Source organism: Malania oleifera, chromosome 2 (genome assembly GCF_029873635.1).
Source record: "Malania oleifera isolate guangnan ecotype guangnan chromosome 2, ASM2987363v1, whole genome shotgun sequence".
NCBI classification, from domain to species: domain Eukaryota; kingdom Viridiplantae; phylum Streptophyta; class Magnoliopsida; order Santalales; family Ximeniaceae; genus Malania; species Malania oleifera.
In genome coordinates this window covers 2,612,933-2,638,893 of record NC_080418.1, presented here as the reverse complement: position 1 = coordinate 2,638,893, position 25,961 = coordinate 2,612,933, and the positions used below count along the sequence as shown (strand labels likewise).

General features: G+C 34.3%; 1 protein-coding gene across 2 annotated transcripts in view; it reads right to left on the bottom strand.

Annotated features, from left to right (window-relative positions):
* LOC131147778 (E3 ubiquitin-protein ligase listerin) overlaps positions 1 to 25,961 on the bottom strand; it is a 57,437-nt gene that overhangs the window by 20,086 nt on the left and 11,390 nt on the right. For both annotated transcript variants that reach the window (XR_009134935.1, XM_058097339.1), the window contains exons 4-8: positions 22,600 to 22,677; positions 17,432 to 17,523; positions 8,701 to 8,803; positions 4,796 to 4,948; positions 71 to 729 (exon numbers count right to left, since the gene is read on the bottom strand). Coding sequence is in view for 1 of the 2 variants with exons in the window: in XM_058097339.1 (XP_057953322.1) it covers positions 71 to 729; positions 4,796 to 4,948; positions 8,701 to 8,803; positions 17,432 to 17,523; positions 22,600 to 22,677 (1,085 nt within the window). In the remaining variant the exon portion in view is untranslated. The remainder of the gene's footprint in view (positions 1 to 70; positions 730 to 4,795; positions 4,949 to 8,700; positions 8,804 to 17,431; positions 17,524 to 22,599; positions 22,678 to 25,961) is intronic.

Genomic DNA, 25,961 nt, shown 5'->3' with positions numbered 1-25,961 from the left:
CAAGATCAACTGCCAAGACCAGCAGCTAGAAGCAGAATTCGATAATTAACAGTAAAGCGTCAACTCCCACCTTGATGCATTACGCAATCCCCAAATAAAACATTCTTTAAATGCCATAAAAAATGCCAAACGATCAGCATGTAAGGGAACAGACAGATTTCTCCCAGCCCATAGGTTCTGGAAAAACTCAAGAAAGAACTTCTCTCCCACTACTGCATCAGGGGGTACTGTATCTAAGAATACAATCAACTGTGCATAAGAAACCTGCTGTGATCCAAAGCAGCCACTTTTAAGGAAATGCCACAATCGGCTTAGTATAGTTTTCTGGACATTCAGGGAAGTCCAGCTACCAGGAAATCTTTTGGAAAATAATAAAATTGCATCCCACATTGCCGAATGACAAGCTGGATCTTTTTCCTGGAAAGCACCAAGTATTGCAGCAGCAATAGTTCTAATATTTCCTTCATTGAAAGCATGAGGAACATTTTTAATTAAACTCCTTAGCAGAGAATATGAAGCTGATCTGACAGTAGGGCTTTGAGATTTCAGAAAGTCTAGAAAGTACTTATGAGAAGAGAATAACTTTTCAGTAGAGGAAATAGTAGTTGCCCTAGCCTTTGAAGCATGTTTTGATTCTGCAGCTATCTTTTCAAAGCCAGGTCCTTCTAATTGCATGCACACTAAAATATCTAGAAGTGTAGCCAATGCCAACAGTGATGATGAAATCACCTGTGATCCAATGGGCCAAAAAACAAAGATTCAGGAAGAAAACAATTAGCATTGCACCCAACACGGAAACCAAAAAACTTGTGCGATAGAGATTAAATGGTGAAAAAATTATTGCATTTAATAGCCAACAAGATAAAAATTATTACAGGAGAACATCAACAGTGATAGGATTACTGATAGGCTAGGCAGGACAGAAGTAAAAAATCTCAGTATCACCCAACTAACCACAAGCAGCTGTCCTTGCTCCCTCTTTTTGCTTTCTGATGGCACAAGGTTTGGCCCATTATAGCAAGGACCCAGTTCAGAAAAGAAAAAAAAAATACTATTTGATGTAGGACAAGAAGTGTGGAGGAAATGTTTGCAAAATCATCATTTATGGACGATGCCCTATGAATATGGTTTCTACAAATGGAGTCACTCGTATGCAACTTCATCCAAAACCTTACCTAAAGCCTTATGAGATGTCTTGGTATTGATAACACTACTTTCCTTTTTTATGAAACAAGTTTGGTTCCTATCCAAATAGGTGTTTATTTTGATATAATGTTTGGTGTGATATCATACCTACGAAGAGAGTCCACATACTCCTTGTTTCTCCTTGGTTGGATGAATTGGGCATGACTTAAGGACATGAGAACACATGTCGTCCATTATAATGGTAAGCTCATTTTGAAGCCCACTCTACCAATCAACCAAGACAAGGAATCAGGCACAATTACTCAACTCGAAGACACTACAAGGGAGGAAATGAATGTGTTTGAAGGCACCCAAAGTCTTTCGGACATACCAACCGCTGCATTTGTCATTCCTGATATGTTCAATAAAGCTAACTCTCAATTCAGGTCTATGCCTGTCAAAGGAACATGGCTTCTTGTCTCACTCAAGCACTGGATTTCGAAGAATCCAAGTTTCCTTCTCATTCTCACCCTCTGACATTTCAAAATTTGAGGCCAATTTTTTTTCTAACTGTGGGAGAGTTGAAGGAGGACAAGAAGCAAGACCTTGGGAAAATCCTTGCTAAAGAATAATTTAGAAGAGTTTGTTCAAGGGATTGTTGGGTTAGTAGTTTCATGTGTTTAGTATTAATTTAGTATAGGATTATTTGTACTTGGGGGTTGTTTGTAATAGTTGTGTGATGTAGGGGTGGGTTTGTAATTCATGTGGTTTTAGGGGTATGTGTATAATTTTATGTGCTTAGGCTTTGTCATAATAGTGCGTGAAAGCCATGTTGAAAACATCTATTGTTGAATTTGATTTGAAAGTAAACACTCCTCTCTCCTCCCTTCTCTTTCCTTCCTCTCTTCAATTTCTTCTAATCTCTCCCATGGCTGCAGAACCTTGACGCTGCCATCCATCATTTGGCATCAGAGCCCAAGTTTGATCTTTCTCCCTCCATTTCAATCCTCCCATTGTCCTTCCAACCATTCTTGTTCTTCCTCCTTCCTTATTTCTTCTCCTTCTTTTCTCCTTCTGCCTGCTCTGTTCTGTCTAGCAACTTCTCTTGTTCTCTGTAATCTGCCTTGCTGGATTTATTTCTCTCTTCCTTCTGTAATTCTGTAATTCCTCCCCCTCTTCTCCTCTTCTCTTCTTCTTCCTCCTCTCTTCACTTCTCCCCTGGTGCTTCCTCTTCTTCTTCTCCCCTTCTCTCTGTTTCTGCCCCCTCAATTCTCTCTCTAATCTCTTCTATTTCTCTCTCAAAATCTTCCATTTTGAAACCATCCAGGAATCTAAATCCCACTCCTAGATTCATCCCATTCAACATCTGAAATTTCATTTTACAAAAAATGAACACTGAAGCATTTCTAAAATTCTCAAAAAAAAAAATTCATTCATGTCCCCAGTCTTTCAAACACCTCTTTCCCGGATGGTTTTTGAGACACCACTACCGATAGTCAGAAGCCCCCAAAACCCCTTCCCCTAAAATGTTGTCGCCGTCCAACCACCAGTGAAGCTCCACGCGCTGGCCAAACCTCTCCCAGCCCACAGCCCTTTCAAAACCCTAAGTTCCTGCTTTTTCTCATCACACCACCAGAAACAGTTGATCCCCATCCCTTCGTCTCCCCTCGCCCACAACTTTCATCGCCAAAGGGCCCTCACCGGCAGCACAGCGCCGGAAACTGCAAGTGTGATTCTGCCAGACTTCCCTCCTGCTGCTAGAATCACAAGAAATTGGTGTTTTCTCCGGAGATTTTGATTTGCAGCATGATATTTTGGTTCCCAACTTGAAATTGTGCAAGCAAGCACGGTAATTTGCTACAATAAGAAAGAAATTGCCACTGCCAGCATTGGAAAAATGTAAAAGGAGATGCTTCACTGGTTCAGCTGCACTTTATGAAGAAATTATGGACTCGCCATAATCTTTTGTGTTCTATCAGTACTCAAAACCATTTCCTATAGTGCCTCCCAGAAGGAAAGCCACCTTAACTGGAGTACGCTCGTTACAAATTGCCTGCAGAGAAATAATTTTGGCATTCCCCAATAAAATTCCAGCTAATAGCCTGGAAAAAATATTACAGTCAAAAGATCTCCTCTACAAAGCTTCCAATGACAACTAGCATGATGTTCCATCCCACTTTCCACTTGTACAAAGCATGAAGGAAAGTAGCTAGTCATCAAATAGAAGAAGTCTCTATCTCCCAATCCCAAGCATGCCTAAAAAACTATGTATCCCATTTCACCCATCCATCCAAAGGGAACACAAATAAACTTGCTAAAGCATCCGTCCCTTGCCAAAAGGAATAGATCCTCAAATCAAGTTTTCAAAAAAGATTCTCCACGTGTGATGCCAAAATAAGTTGTTTCCCAGTGCTCACCACAAAGAGAGCTAATAAAACAAAATCCCCCCACCCCTTCTCCCAGTCCAATTATTTCATATTCTCTCTATAAGAGTCCCTCCCCACCTTGGAAATCGACCCAATACAATCTAACCCATACTTAACAAACCACAATCATCCTTCAAAAGTCATCACCCTAATCAACAAACCCTAAAGACCTGAGTGTTTGGTCTCATTATAAGAAGAATTTTATCAATCATTTTATCTGCTTCTTTTATTATTAATAAATTTCAGGTACTGATTTTTAGGTTCTCCTGAGAAGTAAGGGATTGCATGACTAAAGACACAAGAAGATGTTTTCCCTTCATTTTCCTCTAAGAAACCCAGGCTTTGACAGACAACCAAGAAAAATCATCATCCTGACATGCTCTTGACTGCATCAACAGGGATAGGAAGTAAGCAGGAAGGTTTGACGAAAGGCTTATAATGAAATGAGTCCCCCACTCTTCAAGAGAGACTTCCATCTGGCACTCTCTCTACCAGTCAGATCCACACCCTTATATCTTTGAAATTTTCTCCCAAAAGGCAGTCCCAAGACAGTCAAAGGAACCAACCCCATAATCCAGGCCAAAACACAAGCTGACAAGTTACCATCAATTCCTTTCTCTGCATTGCAGCTAAAACCTTTGGCTATCTCAACCAAGCCAAAATGCACACATATATGACATAGGGATTTCAATACCTCCATTTTTCAAGTTACCGTGCGAAAAAACTCAGGTTCTGCTTTAATAGGCCAAAAGGACCCTATCTAAAGAGCATCCATGTTGGTGCACTTACACATGAACTCAACTGTGCAGCATGTGCAAAATAAACCATATGTAAATTTTAGTCTTTGGTAGAAGCAACTGACCATTTATATGGAATATTATGATCCTCCCCCAAGCACTGCACTTACCTGAAGAGGGATTTCTAACATCACTTAAGAGCTGGAACTTCAACAAACTTTTTTCCTCACCATTTGTGAGCCTTTTGTTATCATCTTGACGCCACATCAAAACTTTTGAAAAGCACTTCAGAATTACCATTTTCTATAGACAGCCAGAAACAAATGCTGCCTCTCTCTGAAGCTGAAACAATGTCTTTAGAGTCCAAATATCCCACAAATGCCATATGAATTCATAAATATATTTGAGCATTAATACTAATGCATGAATGGACGTGCATCCTCCTCACCGAACTCAATGCAAATAATAACTGAATAAAGAGATGAAAAACAGAACACAACTGCATACCTGCTGGTGCATCTCTTCCAATTCATCCAAAGCAGCTGCTTTATCAGAGATACTCTGTGGTGTGAGCTTTAGATTTTCTTCCAAATACAAAAATATCTCATTTGTGCATAAAATTAATGCATCCAATCTCTTCTCTGGTGCTGGAAAGGCTGCCTGTTCATAATCAAACCATAAGATTTAATCTTATATAAAACCAAAGATGACGGCAATTGCAATTAAAGAAAAACATGTTTCATTGCAAAATAACTTGACAACAAAAAAAGAAATAAAAAAGATGATAATAAAAAATTGGACCCTAGTATTACCACCCACATGGCCTCGCAGCAGTGACAAACTAAAAATATGAACAAGAAAATTGATTCAAAGTCAACCATCAACAACAAAAACCAAACCTTCCCGCCTGGGTGGGTGGTGGCGTGGAGGGTGGTGTGTGGTTGTCGTGGAGGCCAGTGTGTAAGCTACATGAATCCTTTTTCCACCAATTTGTACAATCTTGGGCAATATCCTCTGACAAATGGAGAGCTGTTAGGTCCTTGCTCGGCATCTCATTCCAAGCAATTATACCTTTCTACTCATACTAACATTAGCTAGCTCACTCCTCATTTTGTGGTCTATGTTGCACCTGCTCAAACCATCCAGCCGCCCCTCCCCTATCTTATCTTCCGCAGGGGCTATGCCTAACTTCTTGCAAATGTGTTCATTCCTCAATTTATCTTTTAGGCGATGCTTGGTAATTGGGAATCAACTCTTAAGAACTAGAGTCTAGAATCAGATCAGTTGATTCCCATTCTTAACGTTCGTTTTACGGTAATCTCATTCCGATTCCCATCCTATGCAGGAATGCAGTTCCCCCTTTTGCCAACATTTTGATTCCAGACTCTTACTCCGGAATCAAATCCTAATTCTTGGAAGCACAGTACTTATTATAATATGATAATTTATACAATATAATATAATATATATTACATAAATTTAAAAATAATATTAATATTATGATATCATTATTAATATTTAAAATATTATTATATATTTTAATATAAACATTAATCATCATTATTAATATTTTTTTATATAATATTATAACATATAAAAATTAATAGAACAGAATTAAATGTTCAAACATTATGAAATATTTGTGCTATGATTATTGATTTGTTATATTATATGATTTTTCCGATATAAATCAAGCAAGTTTTACATCAAGAAGATTTGGCTTGATATAGTATAGAAAAGAATATAATACTATTTTATATTAAATATACCCAAGCACATATATACTATAATGTAATATTATATATAATATAATAAAATATATACTACATAAATATAAAAAAATAATATTGATATAATACTATATATAATATAATATATATATATTACATAAATCTAAAAAATAATATTAATATTATGACATCATTAATATAAATATATGATATAGTACAGAAAAAATATATATATATATATATATATATAATACTATTGTATATTAAGTACACGCAGGCACATATATACGAATTTATTTAACACAATTATAAAAATTAAGAAAATGTCAAATGAATGAAGGAAAAGCACTTTAATACCTATATACAAAAATAAAGGACATATTCAAAATTCTAATAACTATCGTGGAATTAAACTTATGAGTCATACAATGAAACTATGGGAAAGGGTAGTTGAACAAAGATTAAGGCTAGAAACGAAGGTCTCAGAAAATCAATTTGGTTTTATGCATGGGAGATCTACCAAAGAAGCTATATATCTTTTAATAAGATTAATGAAAAGGTTTAGGGAAAAGAAGAGGGACTTGCATACGGTATTTATTGACTTAGAGAAAGCATATGATAGGATACCTAGAGAAGTTCTATGGTAGGAATGTATGTAGTAGGTATACTAGTGTCATTAAGGATATGTACGATGGAGTAATGACTAGTGTAAAGACAATAGATGGAGAAACTAGAGAATTTCCAATCACCATAGGTGTACATCAAGGATCGGCTTAGAGCCCTTATCTTTTTGCTTTAGTGATGGACCAACTGACTAAGAGCATTCAATATGAGGTTCCGTAATGTATGTTGTTTGCAAATGATATTGTAGTGATTGATGAAACTAGGGGCGGACAAGAGGCTAATTTAGAATTATGGAGAGAAGCTTTAGAATCTAGAGGTTTTAGGATAAGTGGAAATAAGACAGAATATATGAAATGTAATTTCAGTAATGGTAGGAGGAATATAGGAGACAAAGTTAAACTTAATGATGACGGAATAAATAGCACTTGTAGATTTTGATACCTTGGATCTATTATGCAAACTGAAAGAGAAATTAAAGATGATGTAATGCATAGAGTTAAAGCAGGTTGGGTAAAATGGAGATAAAACCTGCTATCCTATATGGATCAAAATGTTGGGTGTCGAAGAAACAGAATATCCAAAAAGTAAAAGTTGCCGAGATGAGAACTCTTAGATGGATGAATGGTATAACATTGAAAGATAAATTAAGGAATGAACATATTCACGGTAAGTTAGGCGTAGCTCCTATAGAAGATAAGATAAAGGAGGGACGACTCAGATGGTTTGGGTACTTGCAATGTAGGCTAGTGAGGAAGAGTAAGTAAGTAACTGTATGGGGCAGTAGTAGAAGGGATAGGGGTAGACCTAAAATAACTTGGAATGAGAGAGTGAGGAAGGATTTAATAACCCTAAATTTGTCAAAAGAAATAATCCATGATCGCATAAATTGACGGAAAAGGATTCATATAACCGACTCCACCTAGTGGGACTTAAGGCTTGGTTTTGGTTTTGGTGGTGAAGCACATATATACCATAATGAAATATTATATATAGTATAGTAAAATATATACTACACAAATATAAAAAAATAGTATTAATATAATGCTATATACAATACAATATAATATAATATATATTACATAAATCTATAAGATAATATTAATATTATGGCATCAATAAATAATATTTGTAATATAAAATATCTTTAACCATTATTATTAATATTTATATTACATATAATAATATTATAACACATAAAAAGTAGTAGAATAGTATTAGATAATAAAATACTGTCATAATTGTGGTATGATTATTTATTATATTATTATGCATAGTCTTAAAATAAGATAAAATAACATAAATTTTTATAATGATATAACATTTAATAAATTGCATATTAAAATATAATACTTATTAAATATAAGATAAAATATAATATTAATAATATAGTTAAAACAAAATAATAACAAATATGATAAAATATAATGCGCAAAATATAATCAAGTACCTGATTATCAAAATGATTTTGTTGTAAAAAATAACATGAAATAATATTAACTAATAATTATGTATTTATAGTATTATTATTCCACATTAAATTAATTGAATAAATTTTATATACTGCAACCACAATTGATAAATTAGACTCATTTTCGATTCCTACTATAATTATATATTTATAATATTATTATTCCATAATAAATTAATTGAATAAATTCTGTACACTGTAATGACAATTGATAAATTAGACTCATTTTCGATTCCTACATCTATATATACCAAACACTATAATACAATTTTCAATTCCGATTCTGTTTCGAACGAGAGAGGAATTTGACATTCCATTTCCAGTTTCAGTAAATTTTAATTCCAATTCCAATTCCAACAATGAACTAAACGCTACCTTAGAGTAATACCATTCATCCACCTTAGCATTCTCATTTCAGCATAGTTTGATCCATGTATGAGTCATGACGAATAAATACACAAGTTCATTATTTTAACCTAAGGCAAATAGACTATTTTCCTCAAAGTAGTGTTTGCCAATTGACTACATTAAAAAAAATAAAGTATTATAGATCAACCATGTTTAACAGATAAAGATAAATGACTGCACACCTGTAGTGATTGTTTTGCAGCCTGAGAAACTTCAGAAACTGGATCAAACTGAGAAAACCACCACGGTCCCATCAATGACTTCAGGTGCGGAGCCAAATCTCTTCTGAAAAATTACAGGAAATCCAAAATCTCAGAAAATTTAATTTAAAATGGGACAATTGACATGCTCAGAGGTAGTCCCCCCCTCCAGTGTACTTTCTCAAATTCTTAATATAAATCAAATGAAATGAGGAGGATGTGTCAGATCGTCAGTCAACAACTTAATATCTAAATTCTGATTAGCATGACGAAGATAACTCAACACTTTAATCCACTCTATGGAGAAAACACATGGCCTCTTAGATAATTTATAAAACAATCCTTGATAAAAGGATCAGTACTTGACTGCGAGCCTACAAGACTTAAAGATATAGTCACAACATAAAAAATAAAATAACAAAAACAGAAAGCTAAGATAATGCAAAGCTGGAAATGAGATTCCTAACGAACCTGCCAAACCTGAACTAATTTTTCAACTAGCCAACTTCAATAGTGCCAAAACAGTAACAAGTTGTGGTTTCATCTTCAGGTTGTAACTCTTTGAGCAGCCAACGAGAATGGATTATGGGCATGATGAATATAAATAAATAAGCACCCACTAAACTACTTCCTGTATGACTTTCTCCACTATTGCTGATTAAATAAATTGAAGTTCATTTCAATCATCATGCTACTTATAAAAGGGCAAACAAAAGGGTGTGTTTTCACAATGGGGTGCCTCCTCAAATATTTATTTTTATTAAAAAATGTAATTAAATTAAAAGGATGTCTGTTTTCACAATGAGGTGACTCCTTGATCAATATTCATTTTTATTAAAATTATTAATTAAAATGAAAGAACATGTGTTTTCACAACAGGGCGCCTCCTTATGTCCATGAAAATATCTATTTTTCATCAAAAAATTAAAAAAATTAAATAATGACATATGTTTTCAATAGGGTGCCTCTTTGTGTATATAATTATTTAAATTTTTAATTTAAAATTTAAAAAAGTAAACCAAAAGATGTGTTTTGGGGTGCCTTTGTGTTTTCACATGGACCTGATACATTCTCTAAATGATGTCTCATGCTATATAAAATTAACCTGGAAATGACTTGCCTACCCACCAGTCCAGCTGTCCCACCCTCCCTCCCTCCCTCTTGAACTCTATTTGTCCATGTCCCTAACACAGGAAATGAACACAACATCATCAAATTGGGAATATTCGAACTCTCTCTATGTTCAAAATGTTGTTGGGCTGTGAGGATTGGCTCAATCTCATCCAAACATTTCTTGCAAGAAGTCTCAAGCAAGCTAGGGTAAATTTCGAGCTGTAATCCTCACTGTTCCCTAATCTCATTTTTTGGGCTAGATTGGATTTCTCATTGAATGACTTAATTGCCAAGTTTCAGAAATCTGGCATCGAAAATTTGCGGACCAATTACAGAGAATGTCCCTTAGCATTTAAATTACAAAGGCAATCTGAGTAGTTCCACAGGCCAACCCTCTGGTATGGTGTTGGAAAGATGGGTTTCCTTTCCAAAATCCAATGAATTAGATTAGATTTCCAATATGGATCATAATATGGACCAATTACAGGAATTGGTCCACATCTATTATTTTGGGGGTAGATTAGCTTTTTTTTTTATAATAGTAAAAGAAGAATTTCATTAATAGATTAAGAATGTACAGCCAGGAGAATAAGACATCTCCTTAGTAAAATCTGGAAAGATCCAGATAAAAAACAAAGAAAAATCCAGAAAATTAAAATATGCAAGTAAAACCAGCACAGACTAACAATCCAGCACATAGCGCCAATCGTGCTGAGTATCAGAAAAGCTCACCCACTTAAAATTACCCTGTCCCACACACCAAAGAGAAGCCAAATCATGTATCTTTTCCCAAATCAACAAATGAGACAACTTTTTCACAAAAAAAAAATATGCGCATTAGGCTCCATCCACAACCCCCAAAATACAGCAAAGAAGGCACATCCAAAGTGCTGCCCTTTCCTTGTTCCTTTCAAAACCAAGAAAAGACACTGCCAAAAAGTTCTTGACTGCCCCTTAAGTCACCCAACATTCGCCTGAAAAATCAAATAACTTGTTCCATATCCACCAAGCATAATCACAATGTATAAAAAGATGCAATGCAGATTCTGACAATTAAAACGAAGAACACAGATATCTGGAGATAGAGCATTCAAATGACTCCTAACATGCACCAAGTTAATTGTCCTTGATTTTAAAGGAGACTTTGGCCTTCCAAACGGATCTATGGAGAGGAAAATATGAATTAAATATAGTCAGAAAATCACAAGAATATTTGCAAGAATAAATCCGCAAAGGATCCAAAGACAAAGATCAACTATCCTCTTCCAAAGAAAATCGACAGTAATTCAACATGACTAGCAAAGAGGATAGCTATACCAACTTCCCATCATTCAACAACCTATGAAAATGAAAATCTCAAGAAGGCAAGGGACCACCTGGATCAATAACAAAAGATGAAATGGGACCATCCTACCCTGAGCTTAAGCGGAAGAGGCAAGGAAAATATGTGGACAAAACTACATTCCCAAACCAAGGAACTTCCCAAATGTGGATATTACTACCCCTTCCCCCCAGGAATTTAATATGGGGAATGAAAGGGGGATAACTCTCAGAGATGGATTTCCACAAACCCTCTAAAGAACATTATTGATGTTAGATTTTGTTCGGCCTGCCAACAAAGGGAATGGTAATCCCTGAACAAGAAGATAGAAGAAAATGGGGGGAGAACAAACAAAAAAAAAACACACACACACACAAGACACAGAGTGGTCACCTTATTTTTTTGGAAAGTAAGAGAAAATAAAGAAAAATTCCAAAAAGTCTCCAAACATCAGAGATCAGGTTCAGGAGTGCATTTGTGCACAAGTAAGGTGTTTCACTAACCATCTCAGTATAGCTCTAAAAAGGGGTTGGCCTCAAAACCCTCAATTTGGAAAAACAAAAAAACAAAAAACAAAAAAAAAACAAACCATGATGATGATGATGATGATGATGGAAAAGTGTTCTTTTGAAAACATCAAGTTGTATTACTAATATGACAACAGATGTTTAGAAAAAGAACACTTGGTTGTATTATCAGTCTAAATTCTTGAAGATGTGTGAAGAAAATGGGTTTAGAAGGTGATGACAGGTTGTACTATCAATTTTTAAAAAATAAAAAATAAAGGGATTTGATGAAATGCATGAGTTTTGAAAATCTAGAGCTTCCTCATCTGCCTATTTTTAAAATCAAGAAAATTTCTGAAAACAAATAATAGCACTAATAAGGAAACTTTCAATTTTCAAGATTTTTTTCATTTTTTTGGGATTTTTTTCAAGATTAATGAGACAGATAATAACATTAATAGCACTACTACTACTACTACTACTACCAATAATAATAATAATAATAATAATAATGATGATGATGATTAATAACACACCTTCACCAACCTACACAGACTAACACATACAGTAAGGTATACCAATAATGAAAGACACATGCTAACACGTTCACAATTATATAATTATATACACACCCAATATATATATATATATATAAAAGACACATGCTAACACGTTCACAATTATATAATTATATACACACCCAATATATATATATATATACACACACATATACATATTCACATATACACAAAAACTTTATACATTTTGAATGACACTTTATATTCACATTTCACACACATATACTTACACATGTACACATACGCACTTGTTAATTTACCTAATACACATTTATTTACTAATATACATATATATATATATATATATGTGTGTGTGTGTGTGTGTGTGCTTAAATATACACATTAAGACTATAAATACATATACCGTATATAAACATTAATATATACCATATTTATACAAACACATATATACTTAAATACACTCAAAAATACATAAATATGTGTTTATATATGTATATACATATATCCCCACACACACCTGACACATATATAAATACCCATACACACACACACACACACACGTGTCTATATATGTATAATCATATACACACATATATACATATACACTAATACACCCACACATACATACTTGCACACACTTTTACACACACTCACATGGGTACACATGAATATACACACATTAGTATACCCATGCATGGAAACACACATTCTCACATATAAGCATGGAGACACACTCACATACATGCATGAACACACACATTCACACTCATTCATGTATGCCCACATATGTACTCACACAGACATGCATGCATGCAATTAACCACCATGCATGCACACACACACTCACCCACACATGCATGCCATACACATGTATGCACACACGGCTACGCACACACACATTCATGCATGCATGCACACTCATCCTCACATGCATGCCAAAACACACACGCATGCACACACAGCTACACACAGAGCATGCATGCATTTTCACTATACAGCACAAACACCTACCATGCATGCACTTCCACTCACACAAGACACATGCATTCACACACACAGCATGCATGTACTCACACACAGCACACTATCATGCATGATACAAACGAGAGACAAAGGGAGAGGGAGAGAAAGAGGGGGCAAGAGAATGTAGAGAGAGAGAATAACCTGCTGCCTGCTGAAGGAGGGGGCATCGAGTTCTGCAGACAGAGGGGAGAGAGAGAGAGAGCCAACACAGCAGCGCCCCCTCCCCTCAATTTCTTCTATTCCTTTCAATTTATAAAGAGGAAGGGCAAAACAATTAAAAAATATATATGAGGGCAACAGATCGTGTTTTGTTTGTTGGAAGGGGGGGAGGGTTAAAGTTAGAGATTGGTGATGAAATGAGGTGGTTCGGTGTGTTGTGGGATTTGTGTGATTTCTAAGGGCTCAAGAGGATTTGGGGATGAAAATATGATGGATGGGGGGCTACTGGAGGTGTTCTGAGGTGAAAAAAAAGGAGGGGAGGAAGGGCCCACCGAAAAAATGGCAGAGGCATTACCAGATTTCACGTCGGAACGTGGGGAAGAAGAAGAAAGGCCAGGCCCCAAAACTACGTCATTTTGGCCCTGGCCAATTATTCTCTTAATTTAAGACAAGAGGCAAAACAGCTTTGTTTCAACTAGTAGTCGGGTGTGTGTTTGCACGTGCTTGCGCATGAGATCCACGCGTGAGCACATGCATGCACTTGTCTTTTTATTTTAAAATTTTGAATTTCAAAACAAAGTCATTCTAGTCTAGCATGTGCACATGCCCCCTCGCCCGTACATTTGAGCCAACCAAGTTTTTTTCTTTTTTTTGGATTTTCTTATTTTTCTATTTTTTAATATTTTTTATTTTTCTATTATTTTAAGTTAACTAATTTTTTTATTACTTTTTATTTTTTATATTTTTATATTCTTTGTATTTTCTTTTTTTTTCCAAATTTTAAATTTATTATTTATTTATTAATATTATATTTTTAAAAAAAAAATTTATTTACTAAAATAAAGAAAATGTAAGTGGGGCCTGCCAAAAATAGTCAAAAATTCCAAAAAAAACCTAAAAAGGCCAACAATTTGTAGGAAAAGGAGAAAAACCATTAAAAATAGGTGTTTCCTCGATTCCCATGCACGAGATCAAAAACTCTGTCGGTTTGGATTGTCCTGAATCACCCAAAAAGGTCAAAAATGGCTAAAATGGAGTATAAAATTGTAGAAAAAATTAAGGTTTTGCCTCGATAATCGTGCACAAGATCGAAAACTCTGTTTAGACCCCTCCTTACCATTCTGAACTATCTTGAATCACCCAAGTTGGTCAAATATGACAAAAAAAGGGCAAAAAAAATCTTTAAATGAACAAAAAGGCTAGAGAGAGGGAATTATGGATTGTCAGTCCTAGTTTCGGTCATTCAGTCAAAATGGTCATCAATAAACATCTAAATCTCAAATTTATATTCCATCTATTCCTGTTTCATTCATACTTTTAACAACTTTGCGCCATAAGGAAGAATTCTCTAGCGGGAACCACCAAAGCAATTTAGCCAAAAGAGCTATGTTTCTAGATACCAAGTTTCCAATACCAAAAGCACCCTCTCGTTTAGACGTACCCACCACTTCCTAAGTGACAAAATGATCCCTCAAGCTCCCTGGGCCTAGGCACGAGAACTCCCTCGTTATCAGTTATATAAGTAAAGGTAGTTTGATTTTCATTTCATATCTATTTTACTTTCACCCAAGGTTACAACATAAGAGATCCAACATGGAAGTCACTAGTAGTGGGATAAGGTTTGCACAGTTGAAGGTGGTCTTTTGCATGCCCATGTTGAAGGAGAATTGTAAGCGCTTGTTGCAATAATCAAAAATTTCCAATAAAAGTGTAGGAGCTTGTTACAATCATCAACGATTCCAACAAATGTTCATCACAATTCGAGAAGATTTGAAGTACTTTTTTATGTTAATGGATTAATATGGATATTGTGGCATATCAAAGGTTTGTCCAAAGCTTTGTCACCACAACCTCCATGCAATGGCAGCACTTCAAACAATTCTTAAAATTTTTCTAATCCATACATACATTAAGAGAAAGCAAAAGTAATGCAAATTCAAATAAGATACAAAAGTAATTTAGTCCTAAATAATCTTTTATTACACTGCAATGTTCAAATAATTTGGCTCTCTATATTAAAAATGTTTACATACAATAATTTCACGAGTTAAAATAATTAAATTTTATGTCACATATATCAATATTAATTATTATATTTCAACCAATACTGATAGCATAACTTCTACTACATATAAAAATACACATAGTATATATCATTTTTAGACTAGAACATTTTAAAATATTTCTTAATTAACTTACCCTTTTTCTACTACATATAAAAAATAATAGTGTAAATGATTGCTAAATATTCTAAAATATTTCTTAAATGACTTGTCCCATTTTTTTCCTAAGTAGATTGAATGTCCTTATGTTTTTATACAATACATGTCCAACTTAACAGAAAATAAAAGTAATTTAATCATAAATGAACTCTTTTCATGTTTCTAATTTTCAGTTAACTTGATTTTTTTATATAAAAAGAACTCTACATGGATTAATATTAAATATTTTTCTACGTGGACTAATATTAAATCTTTTGGATAGAATAGATTGTTGACTACGTCCTAAATAATGCAATATTATCTTACAATTATGTTTTAACCTAATCCACATATAATATAGGCGAAACAAAATAATTTAATCTCAAGTAGACACAAAAGTAATTAAATTCTATTAAAACTCTCATCATGCTCTAATGTACAAATAATTTGATTCTTTATACTAAAAGAAATTTATATGCAATGTTTTTCACATGATTTATAATGTTACGTTTTCATGTTAAATACATTCATATTAATTATTAACTTTCATCTGGTACACATCCAACTTATATTATAATAAAACTTATTGAGTTTGTAAAAAATATTTAATAATTTTCATATTCTTTTATAAATCAAGATATTTTTAAAAAATTAATAATTGATTTTTTTAATAAAATGCTACTTTAATTCTTCGTGTTAAATGAACTTCCTATACTTATTTAATTTTATTAAATTACAAATACGTTAAATATATTCCCAAAAAGTATGCTAGATTTTTTTCAAAATACTTAGCATATCTCAATCACATAACAGCCAATACAAGTATTTTTTAAAAGATTTAATCTTTATAGTTTGCTCTGATAGCCAATGGGCATGAATACTGTGAAATGATAATTTAATAATAATTTCATCTGCTCTGTTTGATACAGTATCTTCGTATGTACTACATAAGGGTCTTCGTAATGGTAGACAACAATTTTTATTTTCATTTCCAGATTTTCAAATAATTACAAAGTGCCACCTTGTTTACAAATTTTCCAATATTTAAATAGGTAATCTAAAAAAAAATTAAAAATATTTTTCAACTTTCCTATAAAAATTTGGAGAGCTGGAAAACAAGTTGCATTTTTGTAATTATTTCAAACTAAAAATAAAAAATAAAATTATTTACCACAACTGAACAGGACTAACCTTTTCTCTGAGATGACTATTAGTAATTATTTCATAAATATCAAATTAAAGTAAGTGTCTAAAACTAACTATTATCAATTGGTCACAATACACTAACACTAGATGACTAAATTGCATTCTTTTAAAAAATATTTTATTTTTTTCTAAATTTAGATGAGCATATGTTAATGATTAATCTTCCTAATATTTTAATTGGAACAATAAATTAAAAGTATCACATTGTAGTTATTGCAAAACAATATAGTACTGAGTTTACTGACACTCATACAAATAATTTTGAGTATTTGTACTTTAACTAACAAACTAATTTATCAAATATATTATCAATTTATTTTTTTAATAAATCAACTAAGTTCTATTAAAATTATCTATATATATCAGTCAAGAATTTTCAATTACAATCACATTCGTTATGTGACATACCTCGTAACTTAAACATAGATTGTCTAGTGCAAGGATAAAAGCGTATCCAACTAAAACATGCTCACATGCAGAAAAAGCAAAAGCAATGACCTTTTCCATATATGAACAACTCCAAAGTGCAAAAGAAATTAAGAATGTTCATTATAAATTCAATAGTTTTTCGAGCAGCTTGTGGGCTGCTTAGGGGCAAAACAAATAAGAAAGTGCAAATCTAGAATACATGGGATGAGCCCAAACCCGACAGTGATGACAAGGTTAGTCATGGTATCATGAGTAGCTCTCCGGACCTCTCTGCTGTAGTCCAGCAACAGCCTCTTGTATTCAAAGGCCTAAACAATAAAGTGCAAAAAAATAAAGAATTAAAATAAATTCAGCTATCAAAACATGTGAACAAGTCTTTACCTGGTACATGATAAATTTAACCCCAAAAAACGATGTTGTGCAGATTTAATGCATCCATACCATTACAAATTTCAAAGTAAAAGAATTCCGCGAGTAGCTGGACAATTAAGAATATCCAATCATCCAAGACAAATGGAGAAAAACATCCAGGCACCAATGTATCAAAACAGGGCTGGAAGTCAAAAGTCGCACAATTAATTTCATATCAAACTTACCACTTGTTTAATGCAACCAACAGCCAACAGAGATTTAACTGAGAGAAAATTAAGACTGGATACAAAAATATTTGAAAATAAATTTGAAGGAATGAATTTTCAATCACAATGGGTTCACATCTGCAACAAATCTTTTACAGTGGTTATAAACTCCTCAGGCATGTCTAGGAAGATGCCGCATAAATTCATTTGCTGAATGGTGGCATGCTCTTAAATTTCCACGAAATTGTCGAAATTTCCGTCACCCTCGAAATCGAAGTGGCAGTCGATTTCCATCTTGCATAATTTCCATCGAAATCTCAACGAATCACCCGAAATTTATCGAAATCTCAAAATTTTAGCGAAACTTGTCGAAATATTAACTAGGCAATGAAATTTCCTCAAAACTCAAATGAGATTTAGGAGTGAAATGAAATTTCTCTCTTAATTTAGTTTATTTATTTTTATCGAAACAAAAGATTATTACTAGTGCTTTTGAAATTATATGAAAAAATAAACTTAAAACAACATTTTATTTAACCATTCATGTCTAAATTATCATTATTTGTATAATAAATAATATTTAAATGATTTATGAATTTCATTTGTATTAACTAAATATGTTTAATGCACATTATCTTACAAATACTTTTGATACACATACAATATTACAACTTTTCCACCTCATACACAACATAGATGTATTTAACTTGTAATATATTATTCCTAGAACTTACAGTATTATGTCAATGAACCATTTCTAAAGTTCCACAAAGAATTCCATGTTTTACTACTGATTTCCGTCATTTTTTCAAGTTGAAATCAAAATTTCCATTGAAATTTCCGAACTTTTAGAGCTTTGAAATTTGAGTTGAAATCAAAATTTAAGACCTTAGTTTAGACTTTTTTCTGTTTATAATGCATCAATGTTAGATTTTTTTTTTTTTTTTGGGATTTCAACTGTTTTAGTAGTCTCAGTGAAACATTGACGAGTTAATTTGCTTACTCGGTAGCTGGATTCTTTCTTGCCAACTTCGTGGGGGGAAACACAAGGCTTTGGATAGGGGACACTTCAGGGTCTTTCTCAAGCCTTTCTTTTCAAATATTATAAAATCAACAAATCCTCTAGTTGGTCCTTTTAAACAAAGTCGTTTGGAAACAAAAGATTCCATTTCACTTTCAATATAGACTCTAATTCTCATCAAGATCAAAATGAATGATGTGTTACGAATAAAGAGGTCGTACAAAGCCCTTAGTCCAGATATTTGCATGTTGTGCTGTGAGTCAAACAAGGCATCTAGCTATATCTTCCTTCATTGCAAGGTTGCTAGGTAGGTGTGGAACAACTTGTTTTTCATATTTTGAAGAGGAATGGCTGGCCCTGGAAACTACTCATGACTCTTTGATCGTGAAGTTTTGGGGTTTTGGGAAGAATGAAAGAGGAAGGATCTTTTGGGACTATGAAGTTTTTACAATTCTGCAGTTGCTTTGGCTCTTCAAAAGATCAAAAGACTTCTCCAAATTTGCTTAGGGAAAGTTACTCTTTTTTCAGCTTCTTTTTGGGCATATTCTTTTGAGGCCTTCATGTCTATCACTATCCAACATCCAAAGGGATTGGAAGGCAGCTTTGATGAAAATTTTTTTAGTTTTTTCTTAAAGTTTCTGTTTTCCTTTTTTTTTTTCTTTTTTTTTGCTTTCTTTCTGGTAGGATTTCTTATCCTCCTTCCACTGTAATTTATTCTTCACATTAATAGATTTTTTTTATTTTAAAAAAAAATAGTTATAATAGGTAATGATGATGTAGATCAGGGTTTGAAAGAATTTCCTCAAAATAAGATTCAAACAAATGATTTTGGAGAAGAACAGATATTTTTTTGGAATTGAGGTAGCGAGGTCTAGCAAAGGAGTCACTCTTTTGCAATGCAAGTATGTCCTAGACTTTCTTAAAGAGATGGAGTTGCTTGGAGCCAAAGCAACTAATACTCCTATGGATCCCAAACTTAAGCATCATTCAAACAATAGGGAATAGACCACCTTGTTGGAAAACTAAATTATTTCAACTATATATTTCATTTGTGGGAAGTAAACCAAATTATGGGTTCTTCACTGCCGCATTGGAAGGAAGTTTTGGAAATTGTGAAGTATATGAACGGAGTGCAAGGTTGTCGATTATTGTTTCATAACTTGGATTTAAAGGCTTTTTGCAGAGGCTAACAGGCAATCACTAATTTCACTAATAGGATATCACACATTTGTTGGAGGTAATCTCCATTCTTGCAAAAGAGCCAGAATGTTGTAACTTGACTTCGTGTAGAAGCCTTAATATAAAATTATGGCTCATGCTCATGAGTTTAAATAGCGGTCATGGGTAACATCGTGTGACAGCCACAAGCAGTGGTGTTATTATTGTTAAAAGCTTCACTAATTGCAATATGATAATTATATTAGTATTACTATTACTATTATTGTTGTTTTTGCTGCTGTTGTTGTCATTGTTATTATTATTTGTAGTAGTTGTTGTTATAATAAGATGATAATAAAATAAGTTATTATTACTATTATTGTTGTTATTTCTTCATCATCACCATTATTGTTATTATTATCAGTGTGGCACAGTTGACAAACAAAGTGTTGCTTTGGGAAAAATGTGTATTGAAAATCTTAAAAACCCGTGGGTTCCCAATTTTAAAAGTTCCTGTCAAAGATGAAGGATCTTGCTGTAGGCGCCTCTACATGAGCTTAGCTTTTTTAAATATATATTATTTAATGAAGGTTGTCAATGGTTATATTAGTATTTAGTATTATTAAGTGTAATTTCTGATTTACTGGCCTATCATCATCCTACTCAAAACATATGCGAGGACGAACAAAAAGGGAGATAATGAGTCTCCTTGTCTAATGCCCCTCGAAGCAATAAACCAAGATTTGGGTTCACCATTCACAATAACTGAGAACCACACATTAGACAAACAACCCCTAATCCACCTATGCCAACACTCACCAAAACCCTTTTTCACAAAAACTAATCCAGGAAGCTCCAACTCACTCTATCATAAGCTTTCTCAAAATCTACTTTGAAAATGAACCCCCTCTTCTTATTCCAACAAATGCCCTCCACGACCTTATTGGCCACCAGAATAGCATCCACTATTTGTCCCCCCCTCCCAAACAAATGCACTATGAGCACTCAAAATAGTATCATTGAGCACCGCACTCATTCTATTAGCTAACACTTTATTGAAAATCTTATACACACTAGAGGCAAGACTAAAAGGCCTAAAATCCCCAACCTTAGAAGAGCAAATGATTGGTACCAAAGTGTAAGCTATTAGGTTGTTACCAAATGATTGGTATAGGTTGTGGAGAGAGGAAATATGAGGAGAAGAGAAGAAACTCAAGAGAAAACACAATTAACTCTTTCAATAATTCCAATTTGCCAAACCCTACTACATGATTATTTATTGGAAAATAAGAAATACATAAATTATGACTAAACCCCTAGATCAAGTACATAATTATATAATCCCAAGAATGCGCCAAAATATAAAAAATAATTAACTATCTACTTACTAAAATGAACAATTGCACTTCTTGTCCTTGAGACAAGGCCCCAAATCTGCTCAAACCTATCTAACCAAGTTGTGGCGGCCGTCCTTGCATCATATTGCCTCAGTCCTTTTATCACAAAAACCGGCATGCTTAGCCAGCCTCTCTTTCATTACTACCAACATATTCTCAAGGCTTACTCATAATGCCCTCCAAATCCTCATACTATGAATCCTCCCTTTTGCTAACATGTGCACCCTATATCAAGAATAAATATCAATCCACTCCACAACAATAAGGCATTAGAAATTCCGAATCAATTATTTTAAAATGTGCGTGCCCTTGCCACATAGTACTACTTATGTTCCAAGACAAAACCAATTCCACCTAAGAGGCTAGGACTTAACTGCCATAATCCTTTCCATTTTATATGTGTTGCAAACCTGAAAGATCTAAGTCAATTAGCCAAAGAACAAGAAAATTATAGTTGGGGAAATAAAATGATGAAGAAATGGTAGGAGAAGAATGAGAACTGTTGGCCAGTAGTGAATACTTCCCATAAAACATCTGATTGTTTATTTAAGCTTTTTCTGATGACAAAAATACCCCCAGGCTCCAAGTACAATAAGATAAGAACACCCAATGTCTTAAGCCTGCCGCCAGTTTGACAATATTTAAATAGTATCGTCTCAAACAAAATTCCTCTCCTCGTTTTCTCTATTTTTCACTCACATTACAACTTCAATTGAAATTTAAGCATTCAACCAGAACAAGAAACAAACTTGAAAACTCTACAATCAAGACAAGCAATCAACAACCCCCTCATATTCCAGGTCTTAGTCTCAAAATAAGAAAATATATATTCACTATTTAACAACACCCTCATATTCCAGGTCTTAGTCTCAAAATAAGAAAATCTATATTCACTATTTAACAACTGATAAATCTTATGTAGTTATGTCCAGAACCTTAATATTTGAAGGTTTTCTAAGACCACAAGCAAAATTAATTCTCTCTCTAATTTACCTACTTTTTGCATGTTGAACCTCTCATCCAAACTTAGTCATCCCTATCAACATCAGTTGGTGGCAGACTGGCATATTGCTCAAATAATTTCTAAAATATAACACACAGATGTTAAAGAGCTAATACAGCATAAAAGAGCATCTCAGTTATAACTTTCAACAAGAAATTTCAAAGGAAGAGCAAGGAGCTTTCACATAGACAATTAACAAATGATATATGAAGAGAAAAAATGTATACCCATATTGGAATGATTGGCACTATGTCCTTTCCAGACTTTTGCTTGAGCAACATAGATAAAGATGTCAAAGCTTTAAGCTGTAGAAGAAACAAAACAAAGGTCAAGAATTTTTATATAATAAGAAAACAAATAAAAATTGAAGTTCAATTTTTTGATAATTTAATCCAATGGTTTGGCCAAATATTTAATCTGTGTGAGCTCAACAACTGTTTACAAGAAATAGAAGTCAAAAAATTTGCTTGAAAAATACACACATTCCTCTCCCCAAAAAAAAACAAAAAACAAAAAACAAAAAATAAATTCTAAGGAAACAGGATCAGAGTATCGCGAGAAAAACAAAATGTTCAAACAAACAGAAAGGATACGCTTGAGAAAGATTTGTCACTCATGAATCAGGAATTAACTGATAAAGTGGTGACAAATAGAGTTTTAAATAGTGATAGCAGGTAGAATAGCATAACGGTAATGGACACATGCAGAGAGAAGCAAAAGTAGAGCAGATGTTACATAGCAAGAAGCAAATGTAATGATTGCAAATTTCTTTCAAGCACACAGAACCTTAACTATATTGGTCTATTTCCATGTTTTAAAATCCTAAACTAATAAGATAAAAGTATTTTGGATCATTTGGTTCAACTTACCAGTATTATTATTAATGGTATAAATTTTTCAAACGGGAATTTATTAGGCACAAATAATGTTGCCATTAATTATATAATTTTTTTACTTTTCATTGATCATAAGAATTAATGAAACAAAATATATAAGCTTGTAATATGATATGCTCCATTAATATATTAGGCACATAAAACATGTAATAAATAATAGATTAACAATATTATAATCATAAAACCAATCACTAAAAAAGTTGACTCTTCTTTGTAAGGGACAGGACTCATTGTTCAGCCTGCTTTGGTCCTTTTTTATATATATATAAAAAGACAATTGAAACTGAGAAACAAAGTATAAGCTTTGGAGAACAAGGAGTCCTCCCCAACCAGCTAGAAAAGCTGAAGAAAAACTATAAACAGGGAGGAAAAAACCAAAAAAGGAAAAACAAGATACAATACAAAAATTTCATTACAAGAACGCTGCCTTCCAATCTCTAGCAAGGTCAGACAGCGGAAGACCCCCAAAGAAACCCAAGGAGTGTACCCAAAAGGAAGCTAGGAAAGTCACTCTAACCCAAAAAAGCAGTGAGCAGAATGATCGATTTCTGAAAATCCTAGCATTCATCTTTATCCACAAGGTCCAAAGGATGGAAAAAATAGCCGCACACCATAGAGCTCTAATACTCCTGTTCTACAAAACCCCTCGAATTAACCAAAGCACGTCTTTCACCTTTTCCAGAGCCACCCACTCTTCCCCTGCCAGAGGAAGGGGCATTCCAAAGCTGCGATGCCACCTTGCAATGTACAAAAAGATGGGCATTCAACTCATTGTTTTCACAACACATGAAGCACGTATCAGGACTAAGAGCCATACAGGGTCTTCTCCTCTGAAGCACAACATGCGTGTTAATCCCTTCCAGGATCACACATCAGACAAAAGCCCGAATCTTCCCCAGCACTGTAGCCCTCCAAAGAAAGTAGCTCCAAGGAAAAGGATTAGGGGTACAGGTTTCTAGAAGGTGAGAAAGAAAAGATTTAGAAGTAAATATACCTGAGAATCCCCCTCCCACACACACTCATCCTCGCTAGAAGAGGGCATGTGCTGGTCCAAAAAGGAAATAAGGGTAGTGAGCTCATTAACCTCTCTTTCATTGAGATTCCTGAAAAAAAATGGAAATCCCAAGAAGAAGGGCCTCCCTCAAAGAGCATTATTAAGGGATGAAAGCTTAAAAAGACAAGGAACATTCAGGTCCAACGACGTCTGCCCCACGCAAACATCTTCTCAAAAGCGGAGTTTATTGCCAAACCGAATAAGAGGAAAGAACTGACTCGCTACTTGAGAGACAAATTCCCAAGGACATGCATGAGAAATGATGCTGCTTCTCCTCATCTCATATCCATTCCATTTGATCCCCTACTTACTCTTTATCACCTTATGCAAAAGGGATTCAGTTTCCAGAGGGAACCTCCAAAGTCATTTACCTATAAGAGAGACGTTCTTAGATACCACATTCCCAGGCCCCCTTCCGACATAGGTTTGCTAACCATGTCCCAGCTAACATAATGATCGTGCCTACCCTCCCTAGGACCCAACCAAACATGCATCGACCTCTCCAAGGATTGGCTGCTCTAGAGGGGACTCTAAACACAGAGACAATAAATTGGAGGATTTTCGAGATAGCAGCACTAATGAGAGTGGCACAGCCCCGAAGGGAAAAATAAGCCCTCTTCCATCCCTTCAATCTCCTAGCCACCTTTTCTAGGGCAAGATCCTAGAAGGCCTCAGAGTTTGGGTTACCTCCAAGGGGAGAACAAGTTAAGTTAGGACCACTGCATGGAATCACATCCTGCACTCAATTTGAAAATCTGAGGAGTCCTCTCACCCATGTTGATGCCAGCTGTATCACTCTTAGGCAAGTTGACCTTAAAACCCAAGATCTCCTCAAAGATTTTGAACAACAAAATAGCTTTCCTAAATTTTTCTAGACTATCCTCGAGAATAGCAAAGTATCACCAGCAAATTGGAGGTGTGATATCTCCACTTCCTCCCTCCCCACATAGGCCTCTAATCACCACCTAGTTTGAGCATAAAAAAACAACCTACTAAGGTTATCAACAGCTAAGATGAAAGGGAAAGGGAATAAAGGATCCCCTTGTCTAGGACCCCTGGACGCCTTGAACTAAGCTCTCGGTTGAACATTCACAATGACAAACATACAGGACAAAGAGAGACAACCCTTAATCAAGTTTCTCCACAGATCCCCAAAACCTTTCTTAGTCATCACCTTATCTAAAAAGCCTCAGTTGATCCTATAATAGGCTTTCTTGAAATCCACTTTAGAAAAATACCCTTTCTGCCACTCCTCTTTACATCCTCTACGACCTCTTTGGCCACCAGCACCACATCAAAGATATGTCTACATGGATTAAGTGGATTAAGCCAAGGTAATAGTTTTCCCTAATTACGACTATTAGCAAGGACCTTAAATAGGATTTTATAAAGGCTAGTAACAAGGCTAATTGGTCTAAAGTCCCTGACTCTTCTAGCTCCCTCCTTCTTAGCGATAAATGTGATGAAAGTGGAATTAGCACTAGTGCTCACCACACCCTTATGATGAAACTCTTCAAAAAAAAAATATTAAGGATATCCACTTCCAAAATACCTCAATTTTCTTGAAAGAAAGATATCGAAAAAAACCATTTGGGCAGGGGGGGCTTGTCTCAACTCATGTCAAAAGTCATTACTCTAA